General features: G+C 36.1%; 1 protein-coding gene across 2 annotated transcripts in view; it reads right to left on the bottom strand.

Moving 5' to 3' along the window:
• MXI1 (MAX interactor 1, dimerization protein) overlaps positions 1–18,438 on the bottom strand; it is an 81,100-nt gene that overhangs the window by 44,933 nt on the left and 17,729 nt on the right. For both annotated transcript variants that reach the window (XM_046652432.1, XM_046652433.1), the window contains exon 2: positions 17,057–17,189. In XM_046652432.1, the coding sequence (XP_046508388.1) occupies positions 17,057–17,189 (133 nt within the window). The remainder of the gene's footprint in view (positions 1–17,056; positions 17,190–18,438) is intronic.

Raw genomic sequence — 18,438 nt, 5'->3', positions numbered from 1 at the left:
CATTGATGCAAAAATCCTCAACAAAATACTAGCAAATCAAATATAACAATACATTAAAAAGATCATACACCATCATCAAGTGGGATTTATTCCAGGGGTGCAGAGATGGTTCAACATCTGCAAATCAATGTGCTACACCACATTAACAAAATGAAGAATAAAAATCACACAATCATCTCAACAGATGAAGAGAAAGCACTTGACAATATACAGCATCCATTTGTGATAGAAACTCTGAATAAAATGGGTATAGAAGGAAAATACCTCAACAAAATAAAGGCCATGTACGACAAACCCACAGCTAATATCCTACTCAATGGAGAAAAATTGAAAGCTATCCCTCTAAGAACAGGAACCAGACAAGGATGCCCACTTTTGCCACTCTTATTTAACATAGTATTGGAAGTTCTAGCCAGAGCAATCAGGCAAGGAAGAAAAAAAAAATAACAGGGATCCAAATTGGAAAGGAAGAAGTGAAACTGTCACTATTTGCAGATGACATGATTTTATATACAGAAAACCCTAAAGAGTCCACTGAAAAAGTTTTAGAAATAATAAGTGAATATGGTAAAGTTGCAGGATACAAAATCAACATACAAAAATCAGTTGTGCTTCTATACACTAATGAAGTAGCAGAAAGAGAAATTAGGAATACAATCCCATTTAAAATTGCAACAAAAATAATAAAATATCTAAGAATAAATTTAACGAAATTGATGAAAGACCTGTACACTGAAAACTATAAAACACTGTTGAAAGAAGCTGAAGAAGACACAAAGATATGGAAAGATACTCTGTGCTCTTGGATTGGAAGAATTAACATCATTAAAATGTCCATACTTCCTAAAGCAATCTACAGATCCAATGCAATCCCTATCAAAGTTCCAGCAACATTTTTCCACAGAAATAGAACAAAGAATTCTAAAATTTATATGGAACAACAAAAGACCCCAAACAGCCAAAGGAATCCTCAGAAAAAAGAAGAAAGCTGGAGGCATCACACTCCCTGATTTCAAAATATACTAGAAAGCTATAGTAATCAAAACAGCATGGCACTGGCACAAAAACAGACACACAGATCAGTGGAACAGAATCAAGAGCCCAGAAATAAACCCACACGTCTATGGACAGCTAATTTTCAACAGGGAGACAAGAAGGTACAATGGAGAAAGGTAAGTCTCTTCAATAAACAGTGTTGGGAAAACAGGACAGCCACACGCAAAAGAATGAAAGTAGACCATTATCTCACACCATACACAAAAATTAACTCAAAATGGATTAACTTGAATGTGAGACCTGAAACCATAAAATTTCTGGAAGAATATATAGGCAGTACCCTCTTCAAAATCAGTCTTAGCAACATATTTTCAAATACGATGTCTGACTGGGCAAGGGAAACAAAAGAAAATACACAAATGGGACTACATCAAACTAAAAAGCTTCTGCACAGCAAAGGAAACCATCAACAGAATGAAAAGACAACCTAATAATTGGGAAAAGATATCTGCAAAGCATATATCTGATAAGGGGTTAAGATTCAAAATAAAGAATTCATACATCTCAACAACAACAAAAAAACCCCTAAAAACCCAACTTAACAATGGGCAAAAGATCTGAACAAATATCTTTCCAAAGAAGATATACAGATGGCCAACAGGCAGACAAAGATATTCAACATCACTAATTATTAGGGAAATGCAAATCAAAACTACAATGAGATATCACCTCATGCCCATCAAAATGACTATAATTAACAAGACAGGAAATAAGTGCTAGAGAGGATGTGGAGAAAAGGGAACAACTCAAAGACTGCTGGTGGGAATGCAAACTGGTGCAGCCACTGTGGAAAACAGTATGGAGGTTCCTCAAAAAATTAAGAATAGAACTACCATACAATCCAGCTATTTCACTGCTGGATATTTATCCAAAGAACATGAAAACATGAATGCATAAAGATATATGCACCCCTATGTTCACTGCAGCATTATTCACAATAGCCAAGACTTGGAAATAAACTAAATAACCAAAAACGGACGAATGGATTAAGAAGATGTGGTGTATATACACAATGAAATACTACTCAGCCATAAAAAAGGATGAAATCTTGCCATTTCCAACAACATGGATGGACCATATGATCTCACTCATAAACAGAAGATAAAAACAAGAAACACACACAGATAAAGAGATTAGATTGGTGGTTGCCAGGGGGAAGTGGGGAGGGAAGAAGGAGAAAGGGGTGACTGTGCACATGTGTATGGTGATGGATGGTAATTAGCCTTTTGGTGGTGAACATAATGTAATCTACACAGAAATTGAAATATAATTATGTACACATGAAAAATAATGTTATAAACCAATGCTACCTCAATAAAAACATTTTTAAATCTGCAAAGAAAAAAAAACTGACTCAAGAAGAGAAACTCTGAATAGCCTTTCATCTGTTAAAGAAAGTGAATTCATAATCAGAAACCTTCCCCCAGAGAAAACCCCAAGCCCAGAAGTCTTCATTGGCAAATTTTACCGAGCATTTAAGGAATAAATAATACCAATCCTACAGAAAATCTTTCAAAAAATAAGGGAAGGGGGAACATTTCCCAACTCATTTTGATGCCAGTGTCACCTGATACCAAAACCTGACAAAGAAATTACATTTAAAAAAAACAAAAACCCCAGAGACTTCTCTCTCTCATGAACACAGACACAAAAATTCTTTTTTTTTTTTTTTTGAGGAAGATTAGCCCTGAGCTACTACTGCCAATCCTCCTCTTTTTGCCAAGGAAGACTGGCCCTGAGCTAACATCCATGCCCACCTTCCTCTTTATATGTGGGACACCTACCACAGCATGGCTTTTGCCAAGCAGTGCCATGTCTGCACCCGGGATCTGAACCGGCAAAACCCAGGCCGCCAAGAAGCAGAATGTGCGCACTTAACTGCTGCGCCACCGGGCTGGCCCCCAGACACAAAAATTCTTAACAAAATATTAGCATATTGAACCCAACAATATACAGAAAGATCAGTGTTATAATAAAGAATTTGTCTGGTATTTGTCCCGACTTCCTGGGACAGAGCTTCTAAAACCTTGGAATTTCTCTAGTTATAGGAGTGTCCTGGTTAATCATGGTGGGCCCTGGGACCACACTGAGTTTATGCTAAGGAGGTGACACAAATTGGGGGCTGGTCATGCCAGAAAGACCAACCATATGAATAGAGGGTTGGGGCTTTGAGCCACTGATATCAGCCAGACCTCCCAACCTCCAGGGAGAGGAGAGTCACTAGAGATTGAATTCAATCATGTGGCCAATGATTCAATCAATTGTGACTACATAATGATACTGAAATAAAAACTCCAGAATCTGAGGCTTGGGTGAGCTTCCTAGTTAGTGAATGTATCAATGTGCCAGGAGGGTGAGGCACCCTGATTCCACAGGGAGAGGACACAGAAGCTCCAGGTCCAGGACTCTCCCAGATCTCGCCCTGTATGTCTCTTCATTTGGCCAGTCCTGATTTGTATTATTTATAATAAAACTTTTAATCATAAGTATAGCACTTTCCTTAATTCTGTGAGTAGTTCTAGTGAGTTATCTAACCCGAGGGGGTTGTGTTTAACACCCAACTTTATAGCCAGTTCATGAGAACTGCAAGTAGCCTAGAGATTTCTGAACTTGCTGCTGGCATCTATAGTGAGGACAATTATGTTGGGGACTGCACCCTTAAAATTGTGGAGTCCGTGCTAACTACAGGTAGTTAGCATCAGTATTACAAAATACACCAAGGCCAAGTAGGGTTTATTCCAGGAATGCAGGATTGGTTTAAGATTCAAAAAAAAAAAAAAAAAAATCAATCAATGTAATCCACCATATTAACAGAATAAAAAAGAAAAACCACAGTACAATCTCAATAAATGTAGAAAAAGCATTTGGGAAAACTCAGCATCCATTCATGATAAAAACTCTCAGCAAATTAGGAAAGAAAGGAATTTCCTCAACCTGTTAAAATGTATCTACAAAAAATCTACGATTATCATACTCATTGGTGAAAAAATGCCTGCTTTTCCAAGATCAGGAACAAGGCAAGATGTTCACTCTCACCACTTCTATTCAGCACTGTACTAGAGGTCTTAGCCAGTGAAATAAGGCAAGGAAAAAAAATCACACAAAATGGAAAGAAAGAAGTAAAAATATCTTTATTGCAAACATTATTTATTATCTTTTAAGAAAATACTAAGGAATATACAAATTACTAGAACTAACAATTGAGTTTAGCAAAGTCAGTTTACAAGGTCAATATACCAAATTCAACCGCCATTTATAATAATATCAAAGAATATTAAACCCTTAAGGATAAATTTAACAAAGTATATGCATACTCACACACTGAAAAACTACAAAATATTGCTGAGCCTTAATAACATCTAAACAATTGAATAAATGGAGAGACATACCATGTTCATGGATCAGAAGATTCAATACTGTTCAGATGTCTCAAGTCTTCCCAAATTAATCCATGGATTCAACACAATCTCCATCAAAATTCTAGTGGGTTCTAGTGGGCTTTGTTGTAGAAATTGACAAGCATATTTTATAAGGTATGTGAAAATGCAAAAGACGTGGAATAGTCAAAGAAACTTTTGAAAAAGAAGAACCAATTTGGAAAACCTACACTACCTGATTTCATGACTTATTAGAAAAACTATGATAATTAAGACAGTGTGTATTGAAGTAAGGATAAATATGTAGATCAATGGAACAGAATAGAGAGTCCAGAAACAGATTCATATATATGTGATTTTTTTAATGATTTTTTTTACAAAGATGCCAAGGCAACTCAACGTAGAAAGTATAGTCTTTTCAATAAACAGTACTGGAACAACTGGATAGCCATTTGCCAAAAAATGAACTTCAACTCTTACCTCACACCTACAACAAAAACTAACTTTAAGTGAATATCAGATCCAAATGTAAAACCTAATAATATAAAACTGCTAGAAGAAAACATAAGAGAAAATTTTTGTGATCTTGGATTATGCAAAGATTTCTTAGGATATAAGCATGAGCTATGAAAGACAAACATGATAAACCGGACTTCCTAAAAATATATAACTTTTCTTCTTCAAATGGCACTGTTAAGAAAATGACAAAGGCAAATCACTGAGTAGGAGAAAATCTCTGCAAAACATATACATAATAAAGGACTTGAATCCAGAATTTACAAAGAATGCTTACAACTCGATAAGAAAACAAACAACTCAACAGAAAAAAAGGCAAAAGATATGAACAAACACAGCACCAAAGAAGATGTATCAATGGCAAACAAGCACAGAAAGACACTCAAGGGCTGGCCCAGTGTTGTAGTGGTTAAGTTTGTGCACTCCGCTTTGGCAGCCCAGGGTTTGCAGGTTCAGATTCTGGGCGTGGACCTACACACCGCTCACCAAGCCATGCTGTGGTGGCGTCCCACATATAAAATAGAGGAAGATTGGCACAGATGTTAGCTCAGCAACAATCTTCCTCAAGCAAAAAGAGGAAGATTGGCAACAAATGTTAGCTCATGGCCAATCTTCATCAAAGAAAAAGGATGCTCAAGATCATTAGCCATAAGGAAAACGAAAGTTAAAACAGTGAGATATGACACATCCACTAGAATGGCTAAAATTTGAAAGAGTGACAATACCAAGTGCTCTCCAGGATGTGGAGCTACTGCAAGTCTTCTATACTGCTAGTCAGAATGTAAAATGGTATAGTCACTTTGGAGAACAGTTTGGCAATTTCTCTATAAAGTTAAATATACACTTACTATATGACCCAGCAATTCCACTCCTCACTATTTAAGAAAAATGAAAACATATGTCCACAAAAAGACCTCTTCATGAAAGTACATAGCCTTTTTACTTATAATATCTAAAAACTATATGCAACCTAAATGTCTATCAACTGGTGAAGGAATAAACAAATTGTGGTAGATCCATACAATGTACTATTACTCAGGAATATAAAGGATTGAACTACTAATATGTAGAACAACATGAATCAACCTCAAAAAAAAAAATCATGCTAACTGAAAGAAGTCAGACACAAAAGAGTATATATGCTATATGATTCCATTTATCTGAAATTCTAGAAACGGCAAAACTGTAGTGATAGAAAACAGACCAGAAGTTGCCAGGGACAAGAGGTGAAGATAGGAAATTGACTGTAAATAGGTAGTAGGAAATGGTTTGAGATAATGAAAATGTTCTATATCATAATTGTGTTGGGGGTTGCATGACTGTATACATATGTCAAGTCACTGAATTGTACACTAAAAGTTGGGGAACTTTATTGTATGGAAATTACATTGCAATAAAACTTTGGGTTTTTTGCTGAATAAGATTCACCCTGAGCATAGATGTTAATCCGTGCCAATCTCCCTCTAGATTTTAGTATGTGGGCTGCTAACGCAGCATGGCTGCTAGCAGAGTGGTATAGGTCCGTGCCCGGGAACCTAACCCAGGCTGCCAAAGCAGAGCACACTGAACTTAACTACTAGGCCACTGGGGCTGGCCCAAACTTACTTTTTAGAAAAAGTAATAAACCCCTTCCTGAAACTGAGGCAATGATCAAATCTACACAAAGTACTGAGGAGTGAGAGTAAAGTATCAATTCCTCATTGTAGGAGACTAATAATATAAATTACTAGAAAACACATAATTTAAAAACATCTTTCCTTTGAGGAATGTCTGTATTTCAGGTACTTTAAAAAAAATTTTCATTTCTGGCATATAATTAATCTGTAGTTAGTCAAGAGTATAGACAGTCAGATCTTCATCTTCCATAATAGGAAGTCAATAGATAACAAGCAGAATAAGCTTCTTATTTAGAAATATGAAAGGAAACAGCAGAAGAAACTGATAAATTACGCGAGGGGGTAGCCTCTAGGAAGAAGGCATTGAATGCGGAGAAATGGGGCAGGGGAATGTTATTTTTCCTTACTAGCCATTTAGCATAAACTGACTTTTAAAACTACATACGTATATTACCTTTTTTAAATGCTAAGAATGAATTTAAAATAAAAGATAACTAGCTCACTTTCTATTCATAGTAGTGCCAGAAATTAAGAAGCATCTAATACATGTTAAAGTTATACAGTATTTGTGAAATAATCACTTCTTAGGTGAGAGAGCAATAAGAGAAACTACAGAGAATTCTGAAGATTGAAATTATTGCCCTTAAGCATATTTTCAAGTCAAAACAGGACATTTAAGAAAATAAACTACTAATTATCTAGACTACTTCATTAGTTGATAACCCATTCTATTACAGAACAACATTCTAAAAACCTTTAAAAATGGAGAAAATATCAGTGATTTCCTAAATCACTTGACTTCTGATTGTAATTCAATATTTTAGGAAAGAGGCATGAAATAAACAATCAGTAGATACTTGTTGGGGGGCGGAGAGAATGGTACCATAATTAACAGCATTACTCATAATAAATATAAAGCCCATTTTTTTAAAGTAGACCCTAATTTTTATTTTTAATATACTCCATTCCTCCCTATAGTATTAGAATTAGATGCAGATATTATATACCTATTTCAAAGAATCTTACTGTCTAAGGGAAGTACATCACACAGAAAAGTGATTCTCAAAGGGAGTAAAGGAGGAGAGTTTGGCAGGATAGCTGAATCTCCTTGCTGTGGGGGCTGCAGGAAGAATGAAGGTGGCTTCTTCCAGCTAGCTACACTCCCTACTCCTCAACTCTTATTGGTTTATTTCACATTTTAAAGGAATCATTGTTTAATATTCATTCATTCATTCATTTCACCTTTAGTTCTTTCTGGCATTTGTAACATGTTCAAGACTCTTCATTAAGTTACTGTAATAAATAAAAACAGGCAATCTTTTTTAAAAAACAGTTTTATTGTGGTATAATTTATATACTATAAAATTCATCCATTTTAAGTGTACAGTTCAATGAGCTTCAGTAAATTTATACAGTTGTGTAACCTTTACCACAATCTTGTTTTAGAACGCTTATCACCCCAAAATTGCCTCATATCCATTTGCAATCTTCACTCCCATCCCTAGCCCACCACTCATCTGCTTTCTATCTCTATAGTTTTGTCTTTTTTATAAATTTCATATAATGGTATCATACAATATGTATTCATGTAATCTGACTTCGTTTATATGTTTTTGAGGTTCATCCATTTTGTTATATGTATGAGTAGTTTGTTTCTTTTTATTGCTGGGTAGTAGTCCATTGTATGAATATACTACATTTTGTTTATCCATTCACCAGCTGATGGACATTTCAATTATTTCCAGCTTTTTGTAATTATGAAAACTGCTAGGACCATTCACATTCAAGTCTTCCTGTGGATATGTAGAATAGGAGATCTTCATCTGATAGGACAGTGCCTCATACTTGTTACTCTTTACCATTAACATTCAAGTTATTTTTCACAATTGTGAAAATGGCCAACAGTATGAGGCACATACTGGTACTTAATAAGTTAATATTAAATTCCTACTGATATTTAAATGTTAAAAAAAAAGAAACACATTTCTCAGTTATTTCTGATAATATGGGCCTCAACTTCAAATGTTAAAAAAGCAAATACAACTTTGTCTCCAATGAGTATACTTGCTACCAATAAACTGACAATGAGAATAAAGATATTAAACATCCCTAGCTCAGTTTCATACAAAGCAATCAATTAAGCCTAAATTTTTTTAAAAGTCTTCTCAAAAATATGTCAACACTTCATTAAAAAATACCTTCATATCTACATGATCATGCTCAAAGTATTCAGACATGCATTCATTCAGCAAGTATTTACTGAGTATCTACAATGAGAATATAAATAACCTAAATTTACAAAGTCCCTGCCCTCGTGTACCTCATATTCTATCATCCAATTTTTGCAAAAGATAAGTAAGGCAGGACTTATTAAGAAAATTACCACTATATACCATACACTTGGCACTATATCCTTACATTGTTAGATAATCACCATGCAATTCTGTTTAATTAATTTGTACATACTTAAAAATGTTTAAATTTTATACAGATAAATCATTTTGTTTCTTTAAACAGTCAGTGGACTAAATATGGTGCTTATGATAAACTCCATAAAAATATTTGAGCTTTTGGTAACCTCCTGATAAACAGTGGTTCTATAGAAAAATGAGATTCAAATACTTCTTATTGACTCAGAGTGCTATTTCCAGGGATGTAACCTGCATTCTAAAGGACAAGTGACTGGATAACATGTTTAAATGATAATATTAAGTACACCAAAAGGTTTAGAGCTAGGCCTAGAAGTCTAAATTTTAAATTGTAACTTACGTGCCTTGATTGTTACCAACAAGGACTACAGAAACCAATCCTAACAGACTCAGTATTAATGAAAATATATTGTCCAGAGTTTTTGTGGAGACTGAAGATGACTTTTGTTCTGTTATTCATATAGAAGATACATACTATCGTGATGAAGATTAAAAACCTGAAAATTTATATTTCTTCTAATACCAAGATAAACTTACTACATTTTACCCTCTAGTCTCTTTTATAACTAACAGGAAAGGTTCTTTATGGTTCCTCAAAGAGAATCCTAAATTGTCCCTGTCTAATTAATCAAAATAAGAATAAAGGAAAATCAGTTGCTTTATCAAAATACATGACTGACTGAAGACTAAAATTACTTTCTTCTATAATTTAAAAATGCCCATTTCAAATGGCTTGTCATGTGGCCTCCAAAAATGGTGTCTACACAGTGTTCTCGAAAGATTATCAAAAATATTTCCCATGATAAAAGCAAGGAAATAAATATCACATAGAAACCCCTGTATCCAATGTCACAGAACTAAATACAAAGAAAATCTGTAACACTTTCCCCTGAAATGTATGCAGTAAACATTAGCAACAAAATTATTTTCTCTTATAAGAAATTAGTTACTTAGATAAAACATAAGTAATTTCACTTTAATACCAAGTTACAGAGTTCCCATATCTCCTTGAATGCATGTTAATCAACGAACAAGTATATACAGTGACTCTACACTGTTTCTACAATAACCTACAGTGTTTGTTACAATAACCTGTAATCTCCCTTCATATAAATAATTTACTCTCTGTGCTATCATCTGACATAAATAAAAATGGCCCTGTTTATAACATCTTAACCATTTGTATTATTTATCATTTTATTATATACATATCTTTGCAAATGTACCATAAGCTCCTCTATGGTAAGAAGCATATATAGCAATGCTATGTACACAAAGTAAGCTCAATAAATTTGGTTACTAATTACCTTTAAGAGATCAGTTTTAATAAGTAGTGAAAAAGGAAGCAAATTGCAAAGGGTGAAAAGGAGCACCGGTTGGAAGGCACTAAAGCAGCAGGTACAGACCACACGCTTCAGGCATTTGGCAGAGTGGAAAAGGAGAGTACTAACACATAAATTTCAGGTTATAGTCACTGAGTCTTTGTTTTTAAGAAAATTATTACTAAGGACTATTTGCTGATCCAAGAGAATCAAATCCCAGGGATTTGTCTCATCTTCTAGTTCTACCTTTGGAAGTTATTTTGCATACCAGTCCAGTTTCCTCATCAAAAAAAGAGAAAATAATGCCACTTCACGGAATTGTTCTGAAATTCAAATGAGATAATAATGTATAGTAATGGGCTTTATAAACGAGTAGTATATTAAATGCAAAGTGTTACTATTATTATCATTATTATTATTATTGAAGATGAATTCTACCCTTTGACCCAATTATTCTTATTCTTCATGTTTATTCTAAGGATCTACGTGGACAAATGCACAAAGGTATCTACAAATGCACAAAGATGTTCATAGTAGCCCTATTTGGAATGAAAGAAAATAATTAAATGTCATCAATGGATGACTGGATTAACAAATATGGTACACACATGAAACAGAATATCATACTGTAATTAAAAACAATTTAACACATGTATAAACGTGAAAAAATGTTCAGGACAGTGAAAGCAAGACTGCAAAGGTTCAACCCCAAGACACCTTCCTTCATCTATTAAACTTGATCAGGTCCTCTGCTATATTCCTCAGAGGATCCTCTATTGTTCCTATATTAAGTTCATCACAGTTTGAAATAACATATTTATATGTTCACTTGATAATATGTGTTTCCTTCATTAGATGGTAATGAAGATGGTGTATATCCCACCCCACACACATACACAGAGGAAAGAAGTCTACTAGTATTTTAAAATGTAGGATGCCAAAACAAAAAATCAAAACAACCTAACAAAAACATACGCATACTTAAATTATATCAGCACTATTGACAAAAAATGAGATCTGGGAATATATTTTGCCAAACCATACCATGAAACCTTTTTGATTAGATTAGTATCTGGAAAATTGTCTTCACTTAAGAAATAAAAAAGAATCATGCTATATCCAAAATGAGGCATGTATGTCAATTGTAAGGAGAAATCTAGAAGAGAAAGCTTTCTTCAAGTCAATAGCTCTGCCTGGTTAGAACAATGCATATACTGCTTAAAATACAACTTGATATTAAACTCAACCACCACCTATAGCTATAAGGCTTGGGCAAATCACTTACCATCTCTAGGACATATGTGCTTTAATCATAAAATGAGTGACAGTATCCTACTTTCATAAAGCAGAGAACTGTACCAGACGAAATCTTGAATTCCTTTTCTATGATTTGTGATCCACATCATATATTTGTGTTTCCACATCATATATTCAATATTCTGACAAAAGGCCTCTCATCAAATAGGAACAGAAGCAATTATCCTATTGACTTATAAGGCACAACCATGCAAACCTCCTTCAAACAATACTTTCAAAGAGGACTGTATCCTTAAGAAACCCTGCAACAGCAAACTTATGCTTCAATGAAGCATTTAATAGAAAGTCTGAGTTTGTTTAAAGTAAGGTACATATATAAATCTTGTGAATTTTTTACTTAAATTCAGTATTAATGGAAGACAGACTATCACAGAACACATCACACAGGATGGGTTAATCATTCAACATTTGGAAAATACTGAAGAATAATACTAACATACATCATTAAGAGTTTAGCTGCTACTAATCTCCACTTTTATCCTGAAACTTCAGGAGTTTTCTATGGAACAAAGACCCACAAACTATTTCTTAATATAAAAAACTTGAAAAACATGTAATAGCAGAATGAAATTTCACAAAAATAAAAATAAGCCTTCATTCAGTTATTCTATGAATAAATAGGTACCTGTTTAAGAATAAAAACAGAGATACAACAAATCTCAAATTACTTGCACTGGAAAAAAATCCTCTACAACTATTCTGGAAAAAGAATTCACCACCACCTCCCCCAAAAAACTAATAATCCATAAAGATGATAGCCAAAAAGTATATAAAGCTGAAAATATAACAATATAATCATTTCCTCTAAAATAAGACTAAAACATTTCATTATTCTGTAGTTTAAGAAAAGTTAAACTAAAGTCTTACAAGCAACAAAAGTTGTTTTGTTTTGTTTTTTAATGATCTCAACCTTAGCAGGTGGAAATGAAATACTGCTGTTGTGAGATTCTTTAGTGTCCAAAGAATACTAAAGAGAAGAAATTTTTCATAACTTGAAATTCACGCATTAATTGATACTTATTAGATCACCTCAATACTTCTACCAGCACTTTCTAGATGACCTTAAAATAATGCAATACTATGTATGTATCGCAAGCTCATACTAATGTTTATTGCCAATATTTGACAGACTTACGGTTCTTTGCATCTACAAGTTTTGACGTCATTTTATTTTCATGACATAGGATGACAATGAGTGTTCTGTAAAATTAATTGTAGCATTCTGAAGTCTGTAACATACTTGTAAAAGAATTGGCAGTTTATAGAGATTTTTATTCTTCAAATACTGCATACTGTTTTCCTTTCCAAATGTATTTTCGTTAGCATCCTTTAGAATACAAAGTAATCAAAGAGTCTGCCAAAGCAGGAGTTGCATATTCTTCCATCATTTCTCCTTCCAAAGTCTCATATAGTACTTGGCACAAAAGAGAAACTCAGTTCCAATTTAGGACAGTCTACCTGGAGTTTAGAAACCTTTGATTCTTTAGGAAACATCTACTGTGTACAGGGCACTGTGATAGGTACTGGGGATAAACGTTTAAGCAGAGAGATTCAACTCCTGTCTTCGTGGAGTTTTTAATCCAATGAATGACACATGAGTTTATCAAACACTCAGATAACTGTATTTCTACAAACTGTGATAAACACGATGAAAGAAAACTAGAGGTTCCGTGAGGTATGTGAACACGATCTACTTTGGCAGATGAGGAAAGGCTTCTGTGAAGAAGTTATGATTGAGCTGAACTAAGAGTGTTATTAGATAGAGATAACTTGGCCAAAGGGGAAGAAAAATGATTCCCAGCAGAGAACAGAGTATGTGCAAAAACCTTGGGGTAGGAGGAAACATGGTGTATTGAAGGAACTGAAAGGAGACTAGCCAATATAATTCATCAGAATTCCATCTGGGGCAAGAGTGGTTGCAGGAGGACCAGTTGGGAAATTGCAACACTTGTCCAGGTGAGGGGTGATGGTATCTTAGGTTAGGAAGGTAGTAATGAAGAGCAGATTCAAGAGATATTTAAGAGGATATCAGCATTACACTGAAGCTATGTAGAGTAGACTTTAACAGAGTTTTGAAGATGACAGATTTTTCGATTTGTCTGTTGTGAGACCAAACAGTAAAGAAGCTGGGAATTTGAACTTATCTGATGCCCTTCAAAGAGCCACGTAGTGACTGTATCCAGGTTCTCTAATAGCAGTGACATCTTAGCAAGGGTAATTTTAGGAAGTGTGCCAGAAGCCATGACCAAGACTACAGTAAAGTCAACTATGTATTTTAAAAATAATCATATATTATAGGTTGCACCTCCCAACTGTCAGAAGGATCTCAAATAATAAAATTACTGGGATTTTCAAGGTACAAGCTTGTAATAACACATTATATCATTTATTTTCTCTCCTTGGTATCTCTGTGAAAATAAGATCTCAAGACTTAGTGGAAAGGAGTAATAGGAATGTATAATATAAGTCAACTCTCAGCACAAATTTACAAAATAACATTTTCTATCAGGAGTATCATATTATACCTGAGAATATTAGGGGAAAAAAGCCAACCAACACTATATCTTAAAGATGCTACAATGTCAGAGAAACAAAGGTCATTTTATGACATACAAAATATCAATGTTCAAGACATGTAATAGGAAGAGCAACTTACACATAGGTAGCTTTTTGATCACAAAAGTAAGGCACATATACTCATTAACTCTACTCCTTTCCTTGTTTCAGATGACTAATAAATGGCAATTTTTTACAAGTCTTCTTGCCTTCTGCTTTATGTAACCAATATAATAAAATCTCAGTAAGAGGCTTAAAGTTAACAGGAAGTCTACAGTGTCCCCTTACAAATGGACTAAAAACACTATTTCCCAAGTACCCTAGTACTGGAATTTGATCCTTGGCTCTCCTACTCCATGAAGCAGAAATTTTAAATAAATGGTAAGGAGAAATAATTTCTAATGTTTCATGTTAACATACTAGTTCTTATCTATAGGCTCCAGCCTAAACCCCACACATGGGTGAACCTTGAGATGATATATTCTAAAATCTATTTCTTTCTCTCTCTCTTTTTCTTTCTTTCTTACTACTTATATTCCCACGAAAAACTGCCTTCCTTAGTCTTAGGTGGTCCAGTGTATATGTACTTATTTTCCCTTGGGTACTGTAAGAACAACATGGCACACTTGTAGTTTTACAAATTTTCTGACATGCTGTGCTAAAAACACAGTAATTAGCACTGTGGTCCCACACACAATAGTAGAACTCTAACAGGAACACTAGCATGAAAGAGAAACATCACTTTGTCAAAACCCCAAGCTGAGCAAAGTATAAGTCAACAGATAAGAAAGACTTATTAATGACTTGTAACATAATTGGTAAAATCTAGAAATGCACATCTTATTTATGCCTCTATAATCCTTGGGTTGTTAGTAAAAATGTCACATCTGAAATGATAGGGTGGGATACAGAATAACTAATATAGTAACTGATCTCTAAAACTGTCAATAAATCACTGTCACCGAACTTTAGAAGAAGAAAGGACTTTGGTGAATACGTAGTCCATTCCCTCATTTTACAAATGAAAACAGAGAAAAAAATGTAATGAGATCATAAACCTGATTTCTAGAAAATAGGAAAGACTCAATAAATACTTGTAGCATGAGAGAACCCAGGTCTGGTTTCCTCTCAGGTACTCTTCCCATGTCTCCAAGTTAAAAAAAAAATTTTTTTTTAATCTACACATGGATTGAAAAACCCATAAATTCCTGAATATAAGTCTTAATTGCTGATACTTTAACCAGAGAAACTGTGAAGGGCGAGAAAATTTATATATTTTTTTAACATTACATATCATATTTTCATCCTAAACCTACCATACCACAACAAACTCGCTAGACCTACACATAAACAAAAATACAGCATATTAAGCTTATGGCTAATATTTTTATAATTTTAAAAATTAAGTTTAAAAAATACAGAATAGTCTTATTGAAGAAAAGAAGCCAAAAAAGGAAACATATAGCTTCAAAGATAAAGTCAAACGGAGAAGAGTGAATCCTAGTTTTGCCTCAGATCTGATGTCAGAAATGCAGAGTGGGAAGATCCAACCTTTGAGCTCTGTTATCTATAGGAGCCTTAGGTTTTCTGCATCAATTAGTAAGAACTCCTACTCCTCCTCCCTCCCCAAGTGACTACCCAACTATCTCTCTGGAGTTCCCCAAAGCCTTCAGGCAAACTTAGTTACTCAGAGATTGCTCTGTGCCCCTCCAAAATGAATGTTCATATTCTCTAGACAAAGCTTTGGGAATCAGGAAAAAAGGTCTCAATTTTTCTTATCAGCATCTGAAAAGACAGCATCTGTTGATTTTCTTTTGAAAACTGATGGCCTTTTGAAAATTTCACATGAGATGGATCTTCAGAATTTACTGGCCCTCTGGATCAAAAACAACAAAGAGACAGCCAGACGCTACCAAAAATTTTCACAAAACAGAAGTCAACCACGTCTGAGTACATCCAGACAAGTATTTTCCAGGATCTGTTATGACTAAAGAATAAGAATCTTCTTTACTTTTTTTTTTCTTTAAAAGTTCCCTTACGGAGCCAGCCCTGATGTCCCAACAGTTAAAGTTTAGCATGCTCTAGTTTGGCAGCCCAGATTCAGCTCCCAGGCGTAAAACCACACCACTTGTCTGTCAGTAGTCATGATGTGGCAGTGGCTCATATAAAAGAACAAGAAGGACTTACAACTGGAATAAACAATTATGTACTGGGGCTTTGGGGAGGGGGCAAAAAAAAAAGAGGAAGATTGGCAACAGACAGTTACCCAAATCTTTCCCAGCAAAAGAAAAAGAAAGCTCCCTTACCGATTCAATCTTATCATTAAATAAGAGGCAAAACTTTCACAGCATGGTCTTCCTCTTCATCCTTAAACAATAACTAGACCATGTCCACTAAATTCTCACTCTACCTAAATATTTTTCTTCCTTTAACAAAATCCTTAATTCTGCTTTATATCTTGCCTGAGTTATATCTAATTATTAAAAATTCTTCTTGGATCATCCAAGTTTAAAGCTGGCCCATGAATACTTTTAGCACGTGGTTGCATGCATGGACACATGCTGCCAAGTCTCTCAACTTACTGTCCCTCTAAGCCACATATCTCCCCACTTAATAATCCCAGCAAGAATGTCTTTGGTTGTCTTTCCAGATTCTATTCATTCCCTTCCACACAGTCAGGTTATGATTCCTAGACTTTAGTATTTTAAAAGGGCCAAATCCCCAGGGATTGTAGTAAAGGAACCCATCTGGCTGTTCAATGGTTGCTCCAGACTTGGTATTAGAGAACTGAGGTCAGTAGGGCTGTCACTTCTGAGTGTGTGCTCCTTCCCTCCAGCTGCCCTTTTTAAACCTCCCCAGCTTGCTACCTGTTGGCAGTGCTGGTGTTGCTGCTCCCGCTGCTGTGTTTCTGTGCCCGGCTCAACCTCCGCGGGGGCTTTGAATGCTGCAGCCGGGGGCTCGGCATGGAGGGGAACGTTGAGGCGTAGCCATGTTCACACTCTAAAGAGACAGCAGGAAAAAAAGATGTGATAAGGGGAATATACCCAAATCCACAGATCTCCAGATCTGAAGTCCTTGCAGTGAGAGGTTGTTGAAAACAGGAGAAGGAAAAGAGAGAAAATTTTCCCACTCTTTTTGGTTGGAAGATAAAATTCCAAGTCCTTGCCTGGACGTCAATCGTGTGACATTGTACACAGCCCCAACCCACTGCCTGGAAGATGTACTGATACCTCCTCTAAACCAAGTAACGTCTCCCTCCTACCCAAAATTCTCTTCTCTAAGAATTCTTGACTTGGTGGTGCTCCGTGGGCAAGTGGTTAAGTTCACATAATCTGCCTCAGGGTTCGCCAGTTGGGATGCCAGGCGTGGACCTACACACCACTCATCAAGCCATGCTGTGGCGGGGTCCCACATAGAAGAAGTGGAATGACCTACAACTAGGATATACAACTACGTACCAGGACTTCAGGGAGAAAAATAAAAAGGGAACACTGGCAACAGATATTAGCTCTGGGCCAATCTTCCTCACCAAAAAGAAAAGCATACTTTAAAAAAAAGAATTATTGACTCAAACACCCTAATTTCTGAGACCAGTTACCATTCACCTCAATTATTTCACTTGCCTCAAAATCCGCCTTTTCCTTTAACTCTCCCCATTCTAGATGTCTCTCTAAGCCCCACATTTTCATGTACTTCAAATAATTCAATCACCAAGTCTTAGAAGGACATTATCTCTCCTGACACCCCAATTCCGAGTTCCTACTCTTCATACCCCAATCCCTGTCCATGTCCAACCCTAAAGGGACCCCATCTTCGCACACCTCGGGTGCCCAGAGGTCCCTTCCCACAGGTGTCCCTCCTCGGCCCTGCTCTTCAGCAAGCATTCCTCTTCTTGGCTCTCCGCGCCTCTCACCCTTCCCTGCTTCCTTCAGTCCTTCGCCTCCACCCTCCTCCCAAGTCCTCCGATTGGCCTCCACTCTCCCATCTCCCTCCTTCCCCGAGCCCGGGTTCACCTCTTGCCAGCCCTGGGGCACCCTTCTCGGAGCGCGGGTTCACCCCTCCGCGAGCCCGGGCTCACCCCTCGCCAGCCCTGGGGCCCCCCAGCCTGAGCCCAGGTTCACCCCTCCGCGAGCCCGGGCTCACCCCTCGCCAGCCCTGGGGCACCCCAGCCTGAGCCCAGGTTCACCCCTCCGCGAGCCGGAGTTCACCTGTCGCCAGCCCTGGGGCACCCCGCCCTGAGCCCAGGTCC

This window comes from Equus quagga, chromosome 2 (genome assembly GCF_021613505.1).
Source record: "Equus quagga isolate Etosha38 chromosome 2, UCLA_HA_Equagga_1.0, whole genome shotgun sequence".
Classification (NCBI taxonomy): Eukaryota; Metazoa; Chordata; class Mammalia; order Perissodactyla; family Equidae; genus Equus; species Equus quagga.
The sequence above is the reverse complement of the archived record's forward strand: the minus strand, read 5'-3'. Positions and strand labels throughout refer to the sequence as shown.